Source organism: Mandrillus leucophaeus, unplaced genomic scaffold, assembly GCF_000951045.1.
Source record: "Mandrillus leucophaeus isolate KB7577 unplaced genomic scaffold, Mleu.le_1.0 Scaffold1068, whole genome shotgun sequence".
Lineage (NCBI taxonomy): Eukaryota > Metazoa > Chordata > Mammalia > Primates > Cercopithecidae > Mandrillus > Mandrillus leucophaeus.
Window position 1 is genome coordinate 944,286 of NW_012098854.1, and position 24,350 is coordinate 968,635.

At 40.8% G+C, this 24,350-nt stretch overlaps 1 protein-coding gene across 4 annotated transcripts in view; it reads left to right on the forward strand.

Annotated features, from left to right (window-relative positions):
• NAPEPLD (N-acyl phosphatidylethanolamine phospholipase D) overlaps positions 1-24,350 on the forward strand; it is a 63,597-nt gene that overhangs the window by 17,000 nt on the left and 22,247 nt on the right. For all 4 annotated transcript variants that reach the window (XM_011985208.1, XM_011985215.1, XM_011985223.1 and 1 more), the window contains exons 2-3: positions 14,257-14,566; positions 22,769-23,415. In XM_011985208.1, the coding sequence (XP_011840598.1) occupies positions 14,257-14,566; positions 22,769-23,415 (957 nt within the window). The remainder of the gene's footprint in view (positions 1-14,256; positions 14,567-22,768; positions 23,416-24,350) is intronic.

Below are 24,350 nucleotides of genomic sequence, written 5' to 3' on the forward strand. Positions count from 1 at the left end.
TTTTTTTTTTTTTTTTTTTTTTTTTTTAAGACGGAGTCTCCCTCTGTTACCCAGGCTGGAGTGCAGTGGCACCATCTTCACTGACTGAAAGCTCTGCCTCCTGGATTCAAGCCATTCTCCTGCCTCAGCCTCCCAAGTAGGTGGGATTACAGGTGCCCACCACCATGTCCGGCTAATTTTTTTTGTATTTTTAGTAGACACAGGTTTCACGGTGTTAGCCAGGATGGTCTTGATCTCCTGACCTCGTGATCCACCCACCTCGGCCTCCTAAAGTGCTGGGATTACAGGCGTGAGCCACTGCACCCAACCTTTCTGGTTTTTTTTTTTTTTTTGGAGGAACAGAGTCTTACTGTGTTGCCCAGGGTGGTCTTGAACTCCTGGGCTCAAGTGATCTACCTGCCTTGGCCTCCCAATGTGTAGGGATTAGAGGTATGAGCCCCTGTACCTGGCCAGTTTTAATTTTTGTTAGCAGAGTTGGTGGGGATCCCCACTGTTGATTTTTGTCTCTCTGTCTTCTGGTCACTTTTGCTTCTATTATTTGACTTCTAGCAGGAGATCTTTTAAAAAAACAATTAACTATATCCCAATGAAGAGTGATTAGGAGTTTAAGCTCTGGTTTTTTCATTTATTTATTCCATAAATATTGTGTACTCATTGTGTACAGGCTGCTTTGTGTTATTATAGACAATGTGAATCATTACTGATTACATTTCCCTTTTATTGACTTGGCTTCCTGGGGGCACAGAGTCAAATTTGTGACTCAGTTGGCTTGAGTACAAGCCTTGCCCTATCAAACTTTCTTTTTCTCTGTTGCCCAGGCTGCAGTGCAGTGGCACGATCTTGGCTCACTGCAACCTCTGCCTCCCTGGTTCAAGTGATTCTCCCATTTCAGCCTCTCGAGTAGCTGGGATTGCAGCCGCCTGCCACTATGCCCAGCTAATTTTTGTATTTTTAGTAGAGATGGGGTTTCACCATGTTGGCCAGTCTGATCTCGAACTCCTGACCTCAAACGATACACCCGCCTCGGCCTCCCAAAATGCTGGGATTACAGGTGTGAGCCTGGTCACACCTGGTCCCTGTTAAACTTTCTACCTAGCAACGTAGTTAGTCTTCCCATCCCACTGTATAACAGTTTCAGGATGATGCTGCCTCTCTAACTTGGAGTGCTGAACAGGAAGTAAGAGTGGGATTTAAAGCAGTGGTTCTCAACCCTGCCTGTATATTAGAAACACCCACAGAACTTTGAAAAATTACCTAGAGAAACTGCCCCACCTGACATTTTGATTCAGTAGCCTCAGGTGTAGTTTAAAAAGCTCCACAGGGGAGCTCTTTGCTTTCGCTGCTGTGGCCGCAGCCATGAGTATACTCAGGCTTCAGAAGAGGCTCACCTCTAGTGTCCTCCGCTATGGCAAGAAGAAGGTCTGGTTAGACCCCAATGAGACCAATGAAATTGCCAATGCCAACTCCCGTCAGAGGATCGGAAGCTGATCAAAGCAAGCCAGTGATGGTCATTCCCAGGCTCCATGCCGGAAAAACACCTTGTCCCGCCGGAAGTGCAGGCATATGGGCATAGGTAAGCAGAAGGGTACAGCCAGTGCCCGAATGCCAGAGGAGGTCACGTGGATGAGGAGAATGAGGATTCTGCGCCGGCTGCTCAGAAGATACCGTGAATCTAAGAAGATTGATCGCCACTTGTATCACAGCCTGTACCTGAGGGTGAAGGGGAATGTGTTCAAAAACAAGCGGATTCTCATGGAACACATCCACAAGCTGAAGGCAGACAAGGCCTGTGAGAAACTCCTGGCTGACCAGGCTGAGGCCCACAGGTCTAAGACCAAGGAAGCACGCAAGCGCTGTGAAGAGCACCTACACACCAAGAAGGAGGAGATCATCAAGACTTTGTCCAAGGAAGAAGAAACCAAGAAAAAAAAGCCACCCCCCTTGTCTGTACATACTGGCCTCTGTGATTGCATAGATCAGCCATTAAAATAAAACAAGCCTTTATCTGCTTGCAAAAGAACAACAAAATCAAAAACAACAACAAAAAAAACACAGGTAATTCTGATGTACATTTGAGGTTTAGGGGCTTGTAACCGTGTGGACTGGAAATGATCTAGGGAGGATTTACATTTTGTTCCTTATCTGTCACATACTGGAGATCAAATCCTTTCTTGAAAACCCGTTTTGACCATGGAAAAAGCAGTGGGGGAAACAATATGATAGTCGAGTCATTTGGATAAGAGAGGCAAGAATACTGAAATGCTTTAGGGGAAACTTAGTTACTCGTGATTTAGGTAGAACTGGCCTTGCTTACCTATTTTGCCGGCTCCTATTGTGGGAAATTTTTCCTTTGAGCAAAAGAATCTGTTTAACTGGGGCTTCAAGCTCTGGGAAAAGTGCTGAGTCTGCATGTGGCCACTGTTAGTATCATGAGTTTTCAGCTTCTGCTCCTGGGGCCAGTGAAGGGAGATAAAGGGAAGTCAGGTTGATTATTATTTTTAGAACCAGGAGACTATCAGTGAGTCTTCTGAGCTAATGAGAGCCTTCTGGTGATTCCAGGAGGGTTAGTTAGGCCACAAGGAACTATGAGGTCGGGTAGGAATCCTGTTTTGTGTTAAGAGTTCTGTGAATTCCAAGATCAGGCCTTCTGTTACTCAAATAGAAAAAAACACATTCCAGAGTTTATTCTGTTTCAGTTTATTCATGCCATTTCCCTCAGCTCCCTTATCTCATTAGTGTAGAAATGCAAAAATGGTATGCTTTTTTGTATATTAATGTATATCCTACTATCTATTTAAAACAGTGTTTACAGCATAGTAAAACAGTGGCTTAGTTATTGAGGGCTTACTATGTACTGTGTGCCAGAGACTGGGCTAAGAATTATGAAACTGAGGCTTAGTATGATAAGGGGCAAAGTTGGGAAGCATTTATTTTAAGATGTTTTTAATTTATTTTGCCCTGTTTTCTGGTAATGTGCTTTTTCCTGATAACCCATTCAAGTATATTTTAATTATATTCATTTTTAATATACTTTTATAATTTGCTACATACTTTCTGCTATTCTTAAACAGAGGCTACTGAATTGAACTCAGGGATCTTAAAGTCCCTTTGAACCTCAAGATTCTATTAACCTTTTGGGGATGTCTCTAGCCTCACTCTGACCCTGTTATTTACGGTGTACTCCTTGTTTCCCTGTAAAAGTCTCACTGTTCGTTTATTTTTTGTCATTTACCTTTTTCTCACAGAGGATGGACCATGCATGACATTGCGGGCAGAATAACATGTCTGCCCTTTGCCAAATTCATTTGTAAGTGAATCAGGGGTTCAAGTAACCTCTCTAGTGACTTTGTTTCTTTCCATCACCCTCTCTGTTGCCATCAGGGCCCTTTAACTTGTTGGCTGAATTCAGAAAGTTCTGAGCTTTTCAGCGTCTCTGACCTGCTGGATCACAGGACTGTTGCTGTCAGTGTGAACGGCTCAGCCTAAGGAAAAGTATTCATCACCATCTTGAGAATTTGGCCAGTGTGTTTTGGAAATGCCTTATTCTGAAGTCTATACCATTTTCATTAAACAGAGCTGACACTTCTGTAAATGTGATACTGAGCCAAAAATCTGTATGGTTTGTGATTTTTTTTCCCTAATGGATTTTGACTCCCTGGAGGTCAGGGCTTCATATTCTCCACGGCAAACTGGAGAGCTAGGATTTAGATAAGGTAGACGTTCTAACAATGTTTCTTAAACATGACTTTTAAAATGCTTTAAGTAGAAGCCCTTACAAGTAATATCTGGAATCTTTTTAAGTTTGAAAATGGCTATTTGTATCAGATTTATATGTCCCGGCTCTTAATAACCTCCTAGTCTACCTGATAAACCTGTGAAATTGCACTTTCTTCCAGTAGATAACTTTGCTGTTCTCAGGTGAAATACTTTGCTTATCCCTTGCCAGTCCAGCCTAGGGAAGGTGGCCGGACCTGAGCTGGGAATTTTATTTGAGGGAGTGGAAATAGGAGGGGTTGGCCAAGGCTGAGTTAGAGGGCACAGCTCTTTAGTGGCCTGAGCTGGCTCTTTGGTGCAGCCGAAGATTGTTAGAATTTTAGAGGTGGCGAGACTTTAGAGGTACAGCCCAGTTCTCTTATTTTACAGATGAATGAAAGAGAGTCCAATGATGTTAAGTGACTTTTTAAAGGCTGCAGAAGGCTGGGTGTGGTGGCTCACGCCTGTAATCCCAGCACTTTGGGATGCTGAGGTGGGTGGATCACCTGAGGTTGGGAGTTCAAGACCCACCTGGCCAACATGATGAAACCCTGTCTCTACTAAAAATACAAAAAATTGGCTGGGTGTGGTGGTGTGCACCTGTAATCCCAGCTACTCAGAAGGCTGAGGCAGGAGAATCGTTTGAACCCAGGAGGTGGAGGTTGCAGTGAGCCGAGATCGCGCCACTGCGCTCCAGCCTGGGCAACAAAAGCAAAACTCGGACTCAGAGAAAAAAAAAAAAGGCTATAGTATTCAGTAGGGTCAAAGTTGGAACTGGACTGAAGTCAGAAAGAAGTGAAAAGTGTGCTTTTTTCCCTTCTTTCTCTGTCCTATCCAGGAGCTATGAAGACATGTTTCTCCTTTGCGTTTCTTTACAGGTTATGCTTTACATTGGAAGTTTTTCTTTTTGTATACTTAATTATGAGATGGAGACAGTAGAGAGAAGGTAGTCCCATTTTGGAAGCATTTTTTTTTGTTAAAATCTTGACTCAGGAACAGTAAATGAACATTTTAAGATCATCTACCTGCCTGGCCAACATGGTGAAACCCCATCTCTACTAAAAATACAACAATTAACCAGGCGTAGTGACACATGCCTGTAATCCCAGCCACTCGGGAGGCTGAGGTATGAGAATCAGTTGAACCTGCGAGATAGAGGTTGCGGTGACCTGAGATCGCACCATTGCACTCCAGCCTGGGTAACAGAACGAGACTGCATCTCAAAAAAAAAGGAAAGATCATCTGACATATTTAGGATGCATTTTCAAGTTCCACAGGCATCAGCTTACTGTTCCTCCTGCCTTGTCCTCCCCCAACCTTTTCTTTTTTCTTTTCTTTTTTCCTTTTTTTCTTTTTTTTGAAACAGGGTCTTGCTCTGTCGCCCAGACTGGAGTGCAGTGGCTCAATTACAGTTCACTGCGGCCTTGACCTCTTGGGCTCAAGCAGTCCTCCCAGCTCAGCCTCCTGAGTAGCTAGGACTATAGGTACGCACCACCACACCTGGCCTGACCTTTTCAATTAAATACTTCTGTATATCATTTCGGTATAATTGATTATACCGGAAATGAACCTGCACTTTGTGCTTGGTATTATTTTTTAAGGTATTAAAGAGATGATACCTATGTTATTTCAATAAATATTTTATGCATGTTTTCCAAATTTGCCATAACATGACATTTTAATTTGATCACCCTAAGGATTCCAGTCGTAAAAGGTATTTGTAAATGGGCTTTGTTCTTAAGCCAGCTGTTTCTCTTGTTTTATTGTTTTTGATTCTAATGAAAGCTTTGCTTTCTTACATATGGGGAAACCTCTTATTATAGAGAAAGCTTCTAGAGTGTTTTTATATTTTGGTGACTTAAAGTCTGTTAATAGACTGTATCCCAAAGATTCAGATTGCAGTTTGCATTCTTTCCTCTCAAAACTATTTATTTGGGGCCAGACGCAGTGGCTCACGCCTATAATCTCAGCACTTTGGGAGGCCAACGTGGGCAGATCACGAGGTCAGGAGTAAGGTCAGGAGTTCGAGACCAGCCTGGCCAACATGGTGAAACTCCGTCTCTACTAAAAATACAAAAATTAGACGGGCATAGTGGCGGGCGACTGTAATCCCAGCTACTTGGGAGGCTGAGGCAGGAGAATCACCTGAACCTAGGAGGTGGAGGTTGCAGTGAGCCGAGATTGTGCCACTGCACTCCGGCCTGGACAATAAGAGCAAAACTCCGTCTCAAAAAAAAAAAAAAAGAAAAAACCAAACAAACTATTTGGACTCTTAAATGCCTTTAGTTGGTTGGCATTTCTTTGTGAATTATTTGTCAAAATAATTTTTTGTCTGTAATTGGATGAAGGCTTTGCGACCAGTTTAAAGTTTTTTTTAACAAAAGAAAATACATGTTTTTTTTAAAGGATAACAAAACTTATGTACTTTTATAGACTTGTTACATAAAATTAAGGAAAGAAAAATGAAAAAAATTGAGCAACTTAGGTTTTTAAAGCTATATGGAATTCTAGAATGTTTTATCCTTCACCTGAAAAACAACTCAATTAGATCAAAAAGTCCTATTTATCATATATTCTTTACTCTTCAATTTGCATTTGTGTGTGTGTGTGTGTGTGTGTGTGTGTGTGTGTGTAAGACAGAGTCTTACTCTGTCGCCCAGGTTGGATGGCAGTGGTGCGATCTTGGCTCACTACAACCTCTACCTCCTGGGTTCAAGTGATTCTCCTGCCTCAGCCTCCCAAGTAGCTGGGACTACAGGTTTGGGCTGCCATGCCCAGATAATTTCTTTTTGTATTTTTTTTTTTTTTTTAGTAGAGACAGGGTTTCACCACGTTAGCCAGGCTGTTCTCGAACTCCTGAGCTCAGGCAATCCCCCCACTTTGTCCTCCCAAAGTGTTAGGATTACAGATGTGAGCTACTGCTCCCAGCCTCAACAATTTGCATTTTTTTTTTTTTTTTTGAGGTGGGGTCTCGCTCTGTCACCTAGGCTGGAGTGCAGTGGTGTGATCTCAGCGCACTGCAACCTCTGCCTCCTGGGTTCAGGTGATTCTCCTGCCTGAGCCTCTGAGTAGCTGGGATTACAGGCACGCACCACCACTCCTGGCTAATTTTTTTTTTTTTTTTTTTTGTATTTTTAGTAGAGGGTTTCGCCATGTTGGCCAGGCTGGTCTCGAATTCTTGACCTTGGCCTCCCAAAGTGTTGGGATTACAGGTGTGAGCCACTACAACTAGCCAGCAATTTCCATATGTATAGCTCTTCCATATGTATAGTACTAACTCATGGTCTCCTTGAATGACTAACAGTCATTTAAAGAGACGTTTAGGAGTTACTATCTTTACTGAGCAGATGAATAAGCCCAAGTTTAGAGAGGCTGAGTTACTCCCTGCAAGCTAACATCTCTAGTTAATAGTAGAACTGGAGTCCAGTTTTTCTGACTCCTCACTAGTGTTCTTTCTATTCTTGTGAAGGTAAATTGTTTGGTGAGATATATAGATTTATATGTACATATATCCAAATGTATATTATGCATGTACATTCTATTTTTGATGCAATAATTGTTATTAAATGTCATACTCTCAGGTACTGTATATTAAACTTCTGTTTGCTTTGTTTTCTTTTAGCTTCTTAGCAAAACTGGTTGTTAGCAAAACTGGTTGTTTTGCTAAGTCAATAAAGTGTGGTAAGAATGAAGTTCAGTGATAACAGTGCAGTACTTTTTTGATTGATGACTGTTGTGTACATACCTCTCACAGAACATTCTCCCTCTTATTATCCAGTGTACTCCTGTGCTTGGACGTATCTGCCCTCCCACTGGTCCCCTAAATGCCTCTGGGAGTAATACCAGTATTGCCTGGAATCTTTTTGAATGCGAAGGATGTGAACTGTTCAATTTTACCCCCACTGAAGCCCTTTGCAGACGTTTCAGTGAATTGATGTAGTTTCTTTAGCCATGTTATCTAGCATTGTATCAAAAGGGCCCTTTCTCTTCAATAAGGATAAGGAGAGCAAATACAGAATTGTAAGTTTAATGTTATTTAGTCAGAGATATCTGAAAATACAGTTCTGAATACTTTCCAGATTTAACGTCAGCATCTTTGTTGTTATGTAATGGACAGGAACTCAATTAGTATTTATTAAATGTCTACTCTGGGAATGATGATTTACCACTTCATAATTGTTGGAATTGTTGTTGTCCAGTATGTTGAAATCCCAAACATATGTTGTACTACTCTGATTTTTTTCTTTAACTTTTTTCATGATAAAGCAATGCATTCAATTCTAGGCAGTTGGCAAATCTTAAATGTAGAAAAAACAAAGCATGAAACATTTGCTTTTGAAATAGAAAATTCTTATTTTTTGAAAGCATTTTACCCATGTGTGCAGTTATTGAGAGAAAATATTTGTACTTGGCTGACTTGTCTTCACCAAATGTCACAGCTCAGACCTCTCTTTGGTTGGAGACATAGGGATAAGTCCTTCTGCTATTAAATAGGCAATTAATCTTTAAAAAATGTAGAGAATGTCCTTGATAATTACTAGATGGAATTTATGTTGTCCTTTTTGTAATAAGTTGTTCTTTAAAAAAGAACTTTTATTTTTTATATTTATTTATTTATTTATTTGTTTGTTTTGAGACAGAGTCTCTGTCGCTCAGGCTGGAATCTTGGCTCACTGCAACCTCTGCCTCCTGGGTTCAAGCGATTCTTCTGCCTCAGCCTCCTGAATAGCTGGGACTACAGGCACGCACCACCATGCCTAGCTAATTTTTGTATTTTTAGTAGAGATGGGGTTTCACCATGTTGGCCAGGCTGGTCTTGAACTCCCGACCTGAGGTGATCCACCTGCCTCGGCCTCCCAAAGTGCTGGGATTACAGGCGTGAGCCACTGTGCCTGGCTAGAACATTTGTATTTAAATTTATCACTTGTCACAGGGATTTGTTACCTTTAAATTTGCTTCTGGATTCTAGTTTTCTAGAACAAATTTAGCTATTTGGTATGTTTGTAACTAGCTGTTGTTCACAGAGGGAAAGAGGATGAGCAAATTAATTATGCTTCTGATTATATGTAATTACCAAGAGCAATGTTTTCACTCCTGTCCCAACATATTTATTTTCAAACACAAGATGCTATATTTCATTTTGAGATAGACATTTTATTCACATTTTAACACCACTGATATCAGTATGTGTCATGTATAACGTGTGACCTAACTATAATTCATAACATTTTTACTTCCTTAGTGGCAGGGTGCCTGACAATTTGTGGTATTTTTATTTATTTATTATTTGTTTAGATTGCTCTTTCAGATTCAGGGTATCTTTAATTGAATCAAAATCAGTACAATGGAAAGATCTTTATCAAGTTTTAAAGCACTTTTTGAAACACGGGTTGTTTACAATTTATGTGTACTCATGTACACATCTACTTTCAGTTGGTGTTGGCCTGAAATCAAGGGTGGATTATTTTCATTTACTTTGTCAATTTTGGAAACAGTTACATAACAAGAAATAGTTGGAAATTTGCCACATTTAATTAGAGAAACTCCAGCTAGATGTTAAGGGATTTGTCAAGCTTGAAGAGCTCAAACCTAGTTAATTTTAACAGGACCACAGAGACAACCTACTCTTCCTCATTCCTAGTTTTTCTGTCATTTTGTCTGTGGTGTTTGAGGATGACTGTTGCGGGATTGTTGCTGTGTCCTCTACTGAGTGCCCAGAAGACACTGGGGATGAGGAGCGTTCTTGTGTGACCCGCTCTCGGGCCGAGGCTCCTTTGTCACTGGGGCACTTGTTGGCAGAGCTTGTCATTTTGCACATTCACCAAATGGGCTTCGAATATTTTTCCTCCAGAAAAACCAGTCCACAGATTTTCAAGGCTCAGGTTTTATGTGCTTCTGCCCCTTCTTGCCCTTTCAACGGTGCATTGTGTGAAATGGTGCTTCATAGTTTCATCATTTTGTGTTGCTTTAACATCTGTTGTGGATGGCAATACATAATCCTGTGACTATCCATTTCCCCATACCCCAGAGATATTAAAACGTGGCAGTTGGTTGCCCTGACGTGGGTACATGATACATCTGAGGAAATAGTTTCCGGCCGTGTTTATGGAGCAGAGGAGAGTGTGGGTAGGGTTAGAAACACAGACCCTGTGAACCACCTGCTGACCTTTGCCCTCAAAAAACCCTTTGGAGCTTTTTTCGTTTTGTTTGGTTTGTATCAGATTTTTTTTTGTTTTTGTTTTTTAAAGAGCATTCCTGAAAACTGGACTTTGTGTGTGTTAGGGGAGGGGATTTGTTAGGAGAGGATGGCTATTTGGTAATGAGACCTGTTCCCATAGATTGATTGGGGTGAAAGACTGAGTGGATGGGAGGTGAGAAAATGGAGGTCGTGTGAATAGACAACTTTGAAAAAGCTTATTGTTTAGAGACAAGAAAAGATCACTGACCCAATTTTTTCTTCTCTCTTTTTTTCTTTTTTCTGTGTGTGTGTGTGTGTGTGTGTGTGTGCGCGTGTGTGTGTGTTTTGTTTTTTTTTGTTTTTCCAGATGGAGTCTCGCTCTGTGGCCTAGGCTGGAGTGCAGTGGCGTCATAACAGCTCACTGCAGCCTCAACTTCCTGGGCTCATGTGATCCTCCCTGTCAGCCTCCTGAGTAGCGGGGACTACAGGCTTGCACCACCACAGTGGGGTGGTTTTTTTTTTTTTTTTTTTAACCCCCAAAGCAGCCTGAATCCATTTCCTTTGGGTGTCAATGAGGACTTTCTCTTGGGTTCTTGCTTTCCCATGACCTCAAACCCTTCTTAAACTCACTGGGTCACAATCCACCTTGATTAGTGGTGCTGCCATTTTTGACTCTTCCCACTCTCCTCCCGACCAACCAGCCCTACAAAGTCCAAAATTTGTGACTATCCAAATACTCTCAAGTCTTACTGATTCATTTTCTTTATTGTCTCTTGGATTTATTCTGCTTTTTCTCTTCTCATTGCACTGCCTCCTCATCTTTTGACTGGGCTGCTATTCACTATTAAAAAATGGGGATTATAATACCTACCTTAAGGGCTTCTTCTGTTTTCGCTCAATCCATCTCCCAAGCTCCAGTTTTTGGCCACTTCCTTTCTTCTTTATCCTGCTACCGGAGTTGTCTTCCCTAAGTACACTGCTTTTTTTTTTTTTTTTAAAGGAGTCTCCGCAACCTCCGCCTCCTGGGTTCAAGCTTTCGTGCCTCCAAGCGATTCTCCTGCCTCAGGCTCCCAAGTAGCTATGACTACAGGTGCATGCCACCACGCCCAACTAATTTTTGTATTTTTAGTAGAGACAGGCTTTCAATATGTTGACCAGGCTAGTCTCAAACTCCTGACCTCATGATCTGCTCTCCTTGGCCTCCCAAATTGCTGTGATTACATGCGTGAGCCACTGCACCCAGCCCTTAAGTACACTGCCTTTTAAGTGTGTTCAGTGTTTCCCCATTGCTTGCAGTGTAGCCCATCCTCCTTAGAGGGAGTCCAGGCTCACAATCTAGTCCCATCTTTATTGTCCAATCTTTTAACCTTTTATAGTCTCGACTGTCACAAACCTTCCTTGCTTTTTTTTTTTTTTCCCCTCGAGACAGAGTCTCACTGTGTCGCCCAGGCTGGAGTGCAGCGGCGTAATCTCGGCTCACTGCAACCTCTGCCTCTAGGGTTCAAGTGATTCTCCTCCCTCAGACCCCCGAGTTGCTGGGATTACAGGCACATGCCACCACACCAGGGTAATTTTTGTATTTTTAGTAGAGACAGGGTTTCACCATGTTGGCCAGGCCAGTCTTGAACTCCTGATCTGAGGTGAGTCATCTGCCTTGGCCTCCCAAAGTGCTGGGATTATAGGCATGAGCCACTGCGCCTGACCCTTCCTTGCTTTTTATGTCCTAGCTACATTAGACCACTAGATGTTGTTCAAAATCCTATTTTGACGTTGTCTTTGTGGTCTTTGAATCAAAGTGTCCTTTTTTCCTTTCTCCCTTATCCCTTGATTGTTTAAAACAATGAGCCGAACATTTATTAACATATTTGGTAGAATTGTGATATATATGTGCGTATATCTACATGTATATGTATATGACAAATATAGGGATCTCATAAGCTGTTTTATCATGACAAGGGGTAGCAAGAGGTCAGCTCTCCCACCTATTGGACATATTATCTGGTTGAGAAGTAACTTAAACTATTTAAACTTGTGCATTTTCATCTGTTAAATGAAGTGAGGTTCAGATGGATGGTCATTGTTTCTGCTCTTTGTAAAGTCCTTGGTCTGAACTTAATTATAACCCAGAAAAAGTGATTCTATGAGAGCTTACTCTCTGAGACCACTTTAAGTTCTAGAATAACTTAAAGAGTTTAGCTATAATCCTAGCACTTTGTGAGTTCGAGGAGGCAAGCAGATTGCTTGAGCCCAGAAGTTCCAGGTCAGCCTGGGCAACACAGTGAAACCCCATCTCTACTAAAAAATAAAAAAATTAGCCAGGCATGGTGGAGCACACCTGTGGTTCCAGCTACTTGGGGGGCTAAGGTGGGAGGATAGCCTGAGCCCGGGGAGGTTGAAGCTGCAATGAGCCGTGATTGAGCCACTGTATTCCAGCCTGGGTGACAGAGTGAGACCCTGTCTCAAAAAAAAAAAAAAAAGAAAAAAAACAATTTAGATGTATGGCCAGTTAACAAGATTAGGGAAAAGAAGAATGAGCATTTGTGAGTGCCAAGTACGTTATATACCTGTGTCATTTGATCCTTTGAAAGAAACCTCCACAGGTAGGTAGATCGTTTACAGGGAGAAAATGGAGGATGAGAAAGAATAAGTTATTTGCCCAAAGTATAAATCTTGTTAGACTCTCTCTTAACTCTTGGACTCTCCCACACACAGTGATGGCTGAGCAACAGCGTGTGCTTTAGCTTTAGTCTCAGCTGGGGTTTCTTTTCTTCACAGTGATTCTTCTCTAGATTACAGACTATTTACTCTAGACAATTTGGAAAAAAAGTTTTGGTTCTGTGTACGTGTTCATCCTAGGGTTTGTGTTTTTTCCCTTTCTCTCTGGGGCAGTATTTCTATTTAAACACCATTGTAGCCATAAAAATAATATTTGGCTTTCAGTTACTGTGCTCATTTCCTTATTTCCACTTATAAAATGTGCTATGTGTGTGCATTGTATTTAACTAATGAAACAGAAAGCAAATGTTTGTTTAACAGAATAAGAAAGAAATGAAATTCATGGCAGATGTGTTATTTACCACTTTTGTGTATCTGGAGTTCTGTATAGTTCAAAATCAGGGATTTTAATGCCTTGAGTTAAGCAGTAGCAGTAGCAGCAGTAGTAGCAGTAAAACAAGGTCAGCAGCAACAGCTAACATTGATTGAGCTGTGATGGTGGGTTTATATGTGTGTTACTATGTTTCCAAGTGCTTTATTTGTATTACAGGTCTTCTCAATAACCCTAGGAGGCAAGTAACCTTCTCTCCATTTTATAGATGAGGAAATCAGGATACAGAGAGGGTGGGAAACTGGCTCAAGGTTGTATAGCTAGGGTACATACTCACTGACTTGGCAGTTCTGAATTAATTTAAATGTATTTTATTGATCAGTTAAATACATTATTGAAATGTTTCTCAGTTAATGTGTTATCCCCTTTCTAGGGATTTGGACTGGTTGTACTTTCTGGGGGCATTGGTTACAGAATATCTTCAGTGTAACTATGGCTAGGCCTAGTGGGGTATATATGTGACTTGCTTGAATTACTAAATTCTCTCAAGGAACTGAAGCAGTCCTTACTATGCATTGTTAACAATAATGTTTTTTAAATACATGTATGAAAATATTATAGATTCATGAAGGTACATTAATTTATTCTACAAAACATCATTGAAATGGAAAATTTAATATGCTTACATGCTAACTGGGGAAATACGTTGTTTTGGATTGCAGGAGATAAAGGATTTTTTAAGGGCTTTTTGGCAGTTATGCTAATAGGTAAACTTCTTTCTTTCTTTCTTTTTTTTTTTTTTTTTGAGACGGAGTTTTGCTCTTATTGCCCAGGCTGGAGTGCAATGGCGTGCGTGATCTCAGCTCACCACAACCTCTGCCTCCAGGGTTCAAGCAATTCTCCTGCCTTAGTCTCCTGAGTAGCTGGGATTACAGGCATGTGCCACCATACCTGGCTAATTTTGTATTTTTAGTAGAGATGGGCTTTCTCCACGTTGGTCAGGCTGGTCTCGAACTCCCGACCTGAGGTGATCCGTCTGCCTTGGCCTTCCGAAGTGCTGGGATTACAGGTGTGAGCCACTGCGCCTGGCACATCTTTCTTATTTAGCAAGAAGTAATACTGTATTCTAAAATTGTGCTTTGCAGGAAGAAAGTTTCAGCTAATACAGACATAATATTTTTATGAGTTTGGAGAAATTTTTATTGGCTAACAAATGGTACCTTGTGTTATGTTTGACTACCTTTATGTTCAACTCAGTATTTTTCCCCCTTTTTTTCAGTTCTTCACCAAAGGACATGGATGAAAATGAAAGCAACCAGTCCCTGATGACAAGCAGCCAATATCCTAAAGAAGCAGTAAGAAAACGTCAAAATTCAGCACGGAATTCCAGAGGAAGTGATTCTTCTAGGTTTTCCAGGAAAAGCTTCAAACTAGATTATAGACTAGAAGAAGATGTAACTAAATCCAAGAAAGGAAAAGATGGGAGATTTGTGAATCCGTGGCCAACGTGGAAAAACCTCTCTATTCCAAATGTTCTCAGATGGCTGATAATGGAGAAAGATCACAGCGGTGTTCCAAGTTCTAAAGAGGTGGCGCTTGGCTTTTTTGAATGCTTTATATTTGCTCTTAATATATGACTAATTATTTGAGCCCTTATATATCATAAGGCATAGAATTAGTCTGAGGAGATAAAGTGGACAGGTGTAACCTAGGCCCTAAAGTTCATCATTCAGTAACAGAGTGCATATAGGAATAACCAGACCTGATCTGGTGGCAACTAGAGGTAGGAACAGAGTGCTTTAGAGGTACAGGAAGGAACGTGATGCTGACAGGCAGAGCTGGAGATGTCTCCACAGAGGAGATAAGTATTTCAGCTGGGCCTAGCCAACTAAAAAGTATTTTGACAGTGATTTTCCAGGTAGATGATGGCATGAACAAGGTCATGAAGGTGAGAAAGTATATTACATGCTCTGGAAGGTAGTAGCCTGGTATGTGTGTGGAATATGGATTATGAGGGCGAAGGCATGGCCTAGAGTGCTTGGCTTTTAACCCTTGGATAAAGCTGCCAACACTGTGAAAGGGAGCTTCAGATGACCTTTCCAGACCTTGAAAAGTTGACTCTGGGTTCCTAGCCTTTAAACATACTAGTTTTACTTAAGATGATTCTACTTGGCCTTCTGCTATTCTGTTAGAATAGATAGATCACAGTTTTGGGTTAAGTTGATTTCATGGTTTACATTGAGTATATCAATATTTTTCATTGGTGAACCAAGTAAATACTATGGCTGTGTCTCCTTTCCTTATATACCTCTCCCTCTGCCGTGTTAATAACATCTCTTTCATTTGCTTGACTTTCTGTGTATTTATGACGATTATTTTCCTGCCTCCCCTGGCCTCTCAGTGCCATTTTCCTGAGGGAAAGACTCTCAGGTGGTCGTTCGGCACTGGGCTGTAGTCTGAGCTGATGCCTTCCCAGGGTCTCTGCCGGCTTCTGTTCTAGGGTACCCTTCACCAGCCTCCTGGGCTCCCCTGTGTCTTCTATGGTAGCCCTTATTTTCTGCATCCCACTTGTTCCTCCTTCTGTGTCATTTTCTCATTTTGGTGGAGCATATTTTCAGTGAACTTCCTGAGAAAGGGTATATGGAAAGTAAGTTTTTTGAAAACTTGCTTGTCTGAAATGTCTTTATTCTCACTCATAATTGATAGTTTGGGTATAGAATTTTTGTTTGGAAACAGTTTTCTCTCAGAATTTGAGAGTATAGCCTCCATAATTTTATTTCTAGTGTGGCTGTGGGGAAGCTCAGTGCCATCCTTACTCTTGATCCTTTGAACAGACCCTTTGTTTTCTCTCTAGAGACTTTGAGAATCCTCTCTTTGGTACTAGTGTTCTGAAAATTGCCATGATGTGTAGTTCTTTATTTATTCATTATGCTCTGTGTGTGGTGGGCCCTTTCAGTCTGAAAATCCATTTCCTTCAGTTCTAGGAAATTTCGTCTATATCTTTGAAAATGTCCTTCCCTACATCTTCTTATTCTAAAATGACTATTAGTTATAGTAGTTCTATTTTGGACCTCCTGGATCAATTCTCTGTAATTTAAGAAAATTTCTTGTGTGTTTATCTTTTTAAAAATATTACATGGCCAGGTGCAGTGGCTCATGCCTGTAATACCCATACTTTAGGAGGCCAAGGCAGGTGGATTGCTTGAGCTGAGGAGTTCGAGACCAACCGGGGCAACATAGCAAAATGCCATCTCTACTAAAAACAACAACAACAATAAAAACCCCCCAAAATTTAGCCAGGCGCAATAGAATGTGCCTGTAATCCCAGCTACTTGGGAGGCTGAGGCAGGAGAATCACCTGAGCCTGGGAGGCAAAAGTTGCAGTAAGCCGAGATCACGCCACTACACTCCAGCCTGGGTGACACAGCAAGACCCTGTCTCAAAAAAAAAAAAAAAAAAAAATTACATTCTGAGGAGTCGGCCCCTGGGAGGAATGATGCTAGGTGCAGATGCAGTGTGGCTTTTGATGGTGCCTTATGGACAGTTGTGTCCCAAAGGAGGGATGAGAATAACTGCTGAGGTCCTAAAGAGCAAGCCTAACTCCAGCCATTGGCACACAGGCATTAAACGGAAACCTGGAAGTTGAAATGATAGAATCTCACTTGTCTAGACTAGCTTTATGGTTTTATTATTGGTAATGTTTTTATCCATTGATTGAGTGCAGATTTTTGAAGACCTTTTAAAGGTATAGAGAATCGGCTTGACAACAGTGCACATGCAGCAAGTTTTAAAGAAGCAAAAAACTAAAAATTCATGCTTGTCTCTGAGAAGTGCAGGCAGACCTGATTTCCTAGAGACGTCTAGGATTTTAATGACCACAGATAGCAAGCAAGCATGCAGCTTACCCCTTGATAGGGTCTCACTCTGTCACCCAAGCTGGAGTGCAGTAGAGCTTTGAGACTCATCACTACAGCCTCAAACACCCGGGCTCTAGTGACCCTCAGCCTCCCAGTGGTTTTTGTAGACAGCCTGATGGAGTTTCATGGCAGAGAAGATTAATTAAACAATGTCTTTCAATTTTAATAAATTTTGGTAATTCAAAACAAATTTACATTCTGAACAATTTCCTCAATAATTTGTTTCATTTTTTTAATTATTATTATTTTTGAGACGGAGTCTCATTCTTTTTGCCCAGGCTGGAGTGCACTGGCGCAGTCTCGGCTCACTGCAACCTCTGCCTCCTGACTTCAGGCGATTCTCCTGCCTCAGCCTTGCGAGTAGCTAGGACTATAGGCGCCTACCACCACGCCTGGCTAATTTTTTTTTGTATTTTTAGTAGAGACGGGGTTTCACTGTGTTTGGCCAGGCTGGTCTCGAACTGCTGACCTCAGGTGATCCACCTGCCTTGGCTTCCCAAAGTGCTGGGATTACAGGCGTGAGCCACTGTGCCTGGCCCTGTTTGTTTCATTTTTAAATCTTATATCTCATAGAGTCGTAGGGATGACTGAAAATGTCACCATATACAATTTTTTATAAAACTAGAAAATATGAATACTCTGATCGCAACCATTCATAAATAGAACTACAAGTACAGATCATAATGTTAACAGTGGTTATAATCTCTGCATGTTGGTATAATGATGCAACTATTTATATTTTTCTGCATTTTCCAAATATTAAGAGCATTTTCTCTTATAATCAAGGAGTTTAAAAATACTAAGCCATTTTGATAGATCTTATACTCTTAATACACATGGCAAAAATGTCAAACATTAGCATCAATACTTAATTGAATTGGAGTTATTTTGGTAACACATGTATCTTTATTCAGTGTTCACATATATCTTATAAATATGAAAAAGAAAAATGTTATTTTTAAATTTAAAAATCTGAGTTGCAAATTACAGTATAGGTAGTAAAGTGTTCTAAGATGGTGAAAATGTACCTTCAGTTGGAAGGAAAGTATTACCTTGTCTTCTTTAAAAGTGATATTTTAAAAACATGGTTTAAAAGGATTTGAGTCACATCTTTCTTTTTTGTCTCATTAATACACACAAACACATACTCTTAAAATAGTAAGTATATTAAGAAGATATGAGTTTCAATGTTTAATTTTAATGTAAGTTAATATGTATGCCATTGAAGGAGCATGGCTTAGTGACAGAGAGGTCTTTTGAGTCAGGAAGACCTAGATTTCACTCCTGATTGGGTACTTACCTCTTGTATGACTTTGGCAAGTTTCTTAGTGACCCCAGTCTGCCTTGGTCTGGTCATCTGTAAAGTGGCAGTAATATTTGCTTCACAAATGTAGATGACACAGTGTACTTAAAGCACCTTGCAAAGAGTAGCTATTGAACAAATGTTAGGATTTGTTCCCTTTTCCCAAGAAAAGTAAAACATTAACTAGTATAGTGGTTAATTATGAGTCTTGGGATTTTCCATTTTGCAGCTTTCAAAAAGGAAGACCAGCCAAGAAAGTCTTGATCTAGCCATGAAAATGCCACGTGAGTGATTGGTTTCACCAAGTAAACAAGAGTCCATCCTCTCCCTACCCCTTTTTCTGTATGCTTTTTCTTTCTTTCTTTCTTTCTTTTTTTTTTAAGACGGAGTTTTGCTCTTGTTGCCCAGGCTGGAGTGCAGTGGCATGATCTCGGCTCACTGCAACCTCTGCCTCCTGGGTTCAAGTGATTCTCCTGCCTCAGCCTCCCGAGTAGCTGGAATTACAGGCATGCACCACCACACCTGGCTCATTTTGTATTTTTAGTAGAGACACGGTTTCTCCATATTGGTGAGACTGGTCTTGAACTCCCGACCTCAGGTGAGCCACCCACCTCGGCCTCCCAAAGTGCTGGGATTATAGGCGTGAGCCACTGTGCCCGGTCTATTATTATTTTTAAATTATTATTTATTATTATTATTTTTTAATAGAGGCAGGATCTCACTATGTTGCCCTGCTGGTCTTGAACTACTGGCCTCAAGCAGTTTTCTGGCCTAGGCCTCCTGAAGTGTTGGGATTACAGGCATGTACCACAGCACCAGCCTTAAAATTTTAAAAATAGTTTTAACATAATATAGGCTTCACATATTTAAAATGTACAACTTAATGAGTTTTGACATATGTATATACCCTTGAAAAGATCACCACAATCAAGATAATGAACATATATATTATCCCCTAAAGTTTCCTTGTGTTCTTTTGAAATTCATACCCCCTTATTCTCCCAACCTGGACCCCAGGCTGTTACTTTTTAAGAAAACATGTTATCAAATGAGATTTAATGAGAAGAAATATGTTTTACTACAGTGGGTCTGGCTGGGTGACCTTGCCTGAGTGCTGTAACTTCCCTAATTCATGGTTTTCTTACCTGTAGAATGGAGCTGGTTTATAGGACCTACTTCCAGTGTTGTGGTCAGTAGCCAGTAGCAGTTAGTACAGTGTCTAGCACATAAGCACTTCATAAACAGTAGCTATTGTTAATAGTATTTTGTTTTGTATTATGCTAAAGTACTTGATACATTAGGTAGTTCATCATCATTATGTGCCCAATATGATACCAAATATGAGTACATAGTAAGTACTCAGTTTATATTCATTCCCTCTCCCTTTCCTCATTAATTCTGTATATACCACTTGGCATATATCATTGTTCACTAACCCTAACTACCAATTTTAAGAACTGATTGAAAGTTGACATTCGTTCATTTACTCATCCATTCAACAAATTTTGTTGAGCACATGCTGTGTTTCATTAATCAAACTAAGCACTGAATGATTCTACCTTTCATAGGACATAGGATAAATTCTGTGTACCTATAACCAGAATATCCAGAGGAGATGTGTGAATAGGGAGATACGGAAGTTGAGAGGCAGGAGTGAGTGCTTCCAGCTGTGGGACTCAAGAGATGGCGTGAAGGGATAAGGGGGAAGATAATTTAACCTGAGAAATGGGATGAATACTGTGCAGGATTCTTGAGCTCAGTCTAGGAGTGGGAAGCAGTCTCCATGTAGATGGGGCACAGCACATGTGAAAGAGGAGCATGAAACAACCCGAGAGAATTGGGGCAGTCCCTGGGCAGCTCACTGCTGGGCTGAGGAGGTGAGACAGACCTTGTCAGGCAGTAGAGAGCCAGTGGAGATTTTGCAGCAGAGGACACTTAAGTTATACCTTAAATTGGCTGTTTTTGAGGTGGCTCTTCTGCATGGATTGAGTTGACAGGCAGATAGTTGAGCAATCTGGAGAGCTTTGAATGTCTGAATATTTCTTAGCATCTTAACTAGGTTAGTAGCGCCACAGAAATGCAAAAGATTGGTAGGATTGGTGCCTGGTTGGTTGTCAGGGTTGGAACTTGCTTGCTTCTTCTTTTGGAATACTTGTAGAGTGCTTATTATGTCCCAGCCACTCCTAATTCTATCCTCACAGGAATGAAGTGTAGGTACAATTATTATACCCGTTTTTCAGATGAGGAAACTAAAGGTTAGAGTGGCTAAGAGAAACGTTTTTGTCCTCCACCTGTGCTGCTCCTTCTCTTCCTGTCCAGGCCTTCTTCCCATTCAGACTCTCCCATTGACCTCTCAGTTTCCCTTCACCAGTATCTCCCCATCTGTCCTCTCTTGTCTCTGTCTACCGCTGTCTCCTTTGCTCAGGTCCTCATCTCTTCATATCCTGGCAACTGTTGTGACACTCTCCATGCCATCATTTGGACTCTAGAATTGTTTTATCTAAACATAATTGGGTCATGTCTTTGTGTGTGTGTGTGTGCGTGTGTGTGTGCATGTGTACGTGTGTGTGTACGTGTAAGGGCAAGAAGATACTTCCTAGGCTGGGTGTGGTGGCTCACACCTGTAATCCTAGCACTTTGGGAAGCAGATCGCTTCAGCCCAGGAGTTCGACACCAGCCTGGGCAACATGGAAAAACCCACCCTGTCTCTACAAAAAAAAAAAAAAAGACGCTTCCTCATTGTCTTAGAGTGAAGCGTGACACTCAAGGCTTATTGTGTTTCCATCTTTATAGATTTAGTTTGTCCCCCTCAAACACCACATTCCTGTTTGGCTCTGTACCTTTGCTTGGGTAGTTTCTCTACCTGAAATGCCCTTCTTCCTTTTTTCTGCATCATGAATTTCTCATCATTCTTCAGGAACTCACACAAGTCACTGTGTCTGTGATGTCCTTGGCAACTGGGCTCTTCATTCCTTCTTATCAGGCTATAACATGACCTGTATTTTAACTACTTATCCAATACCACACCCTTTCAAAGTTGATTTAGTGGCAACTTACAAACATACATAAAGCAGTAAAACAAGAAATAGATGAGGTATAGAATTACTATACCTAGCCAGTCTAGGAGCAAAATGGACTATTAGACTAGAGAAATAAAATAAAGCCAAGAATAAAGTTAATACAGAAATATATTCCATCATGTGCTGCACATTGCTGCAGGTGGCCTCAGCTTTTCCTCTGAACTTCCTAGTTAAAGGGAGAAGTAGCATGAAATCTTAAGAGTTTTCCCAGTGACAGAAATGACAAAGCCAGGTGCTCTGGAGAAGGAGAGTTTTTCCTGTTACGAGATGGGAGAGAAATGTTTCTGGGGTAAGTAGGAAGGTGGAGGTGGTACCAAGTCTGCAGCCTGAACACATGCATGGCAAGTTTCATGAGGTGGCTTCCTATGAGAGACCTCCATGCAGCTATATAGCATGGTACCAGAGCACAATTCAGTAAAAGAGCTTTATAAAAGCCAAGACTGTGACGCTGCAGCCTACAACGTTTTGGCCTAGCTTAATCCAAGTATAAAATGTAGAATAAGCAAGGAATAATACTCTTCACACTTTGTTATTGTTTTATACCCATTTACCACCCCCCTTACCTCAGTGATCAGCTTCTCACAGGAAGGGATCATATTCACGTTGGTTTGATCAATGGTAGAAAATCAGAAAGGTAAGGAATGAGGAAAACAATTTATGACTGTGATTTGTCCAGGAATCATCACAGCGCTCCATTTTGAAACTCAGAAAGTGAGATTCAGGCCAGGCACAGTGGCTTATGCCTATAATACCAGCACTTTGGGAGGGCAGGCCAGGACGATTGCTTGAGCCCAGGAGTTCAAGACCAATCTGGGCAACATAATGAGACCCTGTCTCTACAAAAAATAAAAAATTAGCTGGATATGGTGGTGCTGCGTGCCTGTGATCCCAGCTGAGAGGTTGAGGTGGGATGATCACTTGACCCTGGGAGGTTGTGGCTGTAGAGAGCTCTGATTATGCCACTGCACTCCAGCCTGGGTAACACAGCGAGAGCCTGTCTCAAACAAACAAACAAAAAAGAAAAATATCAGATTCATGATTCATGTCTGAAATCCAAGAGCTACAAATAAATGGTCATAAGCTTTCTTTACTATTTCCAGGGACTGACCCGCTTTTAAGGCAGTTTTTAGCAGCAAATACATCAGCTGAGTAGAATGGCAATAAAAAAATGACTGCATCTAGGCCAGTCTACTTCTGGCACTACTGAAGAGAGCCTTTAAAAAATTAATACATTTAGCAGCACTCAGAGTTTTAATTTTCCCTTTTGCATTTGGGATGAAGAAGATTACCATATTATCGTGATTATTAAGTCAGATTCAGAAAGAAGTATGCATTTTCAAGAAAAAAGCAAAAGTGTAGCAAGTTTATTGAATAACTTTAGTTCTCTGAAAATAGCTCTTCTTGCTGTTATTTAGGTCAAAATGTGGACTATGATGATATAATACTTTTTTTTCTAACTACTCGTTTGTCTTGCTTTCTTTATACACAAAGGAACTTGACAAAGAACTCCCAGTGCTTAAGCCATATTTTATCACTAACCCTGAAGAAGCTGGAGTGAGGGAAGCTGGCTTAAGAGTCACATGGCTGGGACATGCCACTGTAATGGTGGAAATGGATGAGCTCATATTTCTCACGGATCCCATCTTTAGCTCTCGTGCTTCACCATCGCAGTACATGGGTCCAAAGCGATTTCGTCGTTCCCCGTGCACAATAAGTGAACTCCCTCCAATAGATGCGGTCCTTATCAGTCACAACCACTATGACCATCTGGACTACAATTCTGTCATTGCTTTGAATGAGCGATTTGGTAACGAGTTGAGATGGTTTGTGCCTTTGGGTCTTCTTGACTGGATGCAAAAATGTGGCTGTGAGAATGTGATTGAGTTGGACTGGTGGGAGGAGAATTGTGTCCCCGGACATGATAAGGTCACCTTTGTCTTTACACCTTCCCAGCACTGGTGTAAAAGGACTCTAATGGATGACAACAAGGTGCTGTGGGGCAGCTGGTCTGTCTTGGGGCCTTGGAATCGATTTTTTTTTGCAGGAGATACTGGTTATTGCCCTGCTTTTGAAGAGATAGGAAAAAGATTTGGACCATTTGACCTTGCAGCTATTCCCATCGGAGCTTATGAACCAAGGTATGTAGACTTCCAAAGAAAACACTCCTGCTATGTGGTAAGTTAACTGAATTTAAAAGTAAAGCAATTATGATTTTTGTGACACTGTAATTTATGATTTTAATGGTGGACTTTGTTATACATGATTGGGGGTCGGTGGGTCAGATTCAGTTAGATTTTATTTTTAAATATTTTAAATTAAATATTTTTTAAATTGGCAAGTAAAAATTGTGTATACGGTGTGCAACATGATGTTTTGATATATGTATGCATTATGGAATGACTAAATCAAACTGTTTTACATGTGCATTATCTCATACTTATGTTTTTGTGGTAAGAATTAAAATATTTTAATTATAGTTGTATCAGTTAAAAAAATTACTCAAAATCAGGGATGATGTTATCATAAAAAAAGGATCAAGGTTTACAGAATTACTATCGCTAGCCAGAAGTTCACATACCATTCAACTACACTGGTCAGCCAGTAATAAAACCTACTCTTGTTCTTTTACATGGAGAATACTTTCTTTATATAACCACTTTTTGCTCCATAACTTGAGTGCCCCAATCCCCTGTCCTATAGCTCTCCTACGTTTAGCAAAGAGAAAAAGCAGGGAATTGGCCTATAGCATTAGTCCTTGCTGATTGTTTTATTTCAGTCAGCACTGAAGTTAATCTGGTTATGGTGTTGTGCTACTCATCACTCATCCTCCAACCTTGACATACTAATGACCTGTTTCAGAGCAGCGAAAGGTCGCACTCTCATTGGACACCAAGGAGACTCATCCACTGTCTTCGTTTCCTTAATATTCTCTGTTTAGGGAAAAGAGAAGTGATTTCAAAGAATTAAATTAGATTTCAGTCAACTCTGGTTTATATGTGCAAATAAAGAGAAAACAAAACACTGATAGTAACAAAGCAATGGATAATTTAAAAAATATTTTATTCTATAGTGC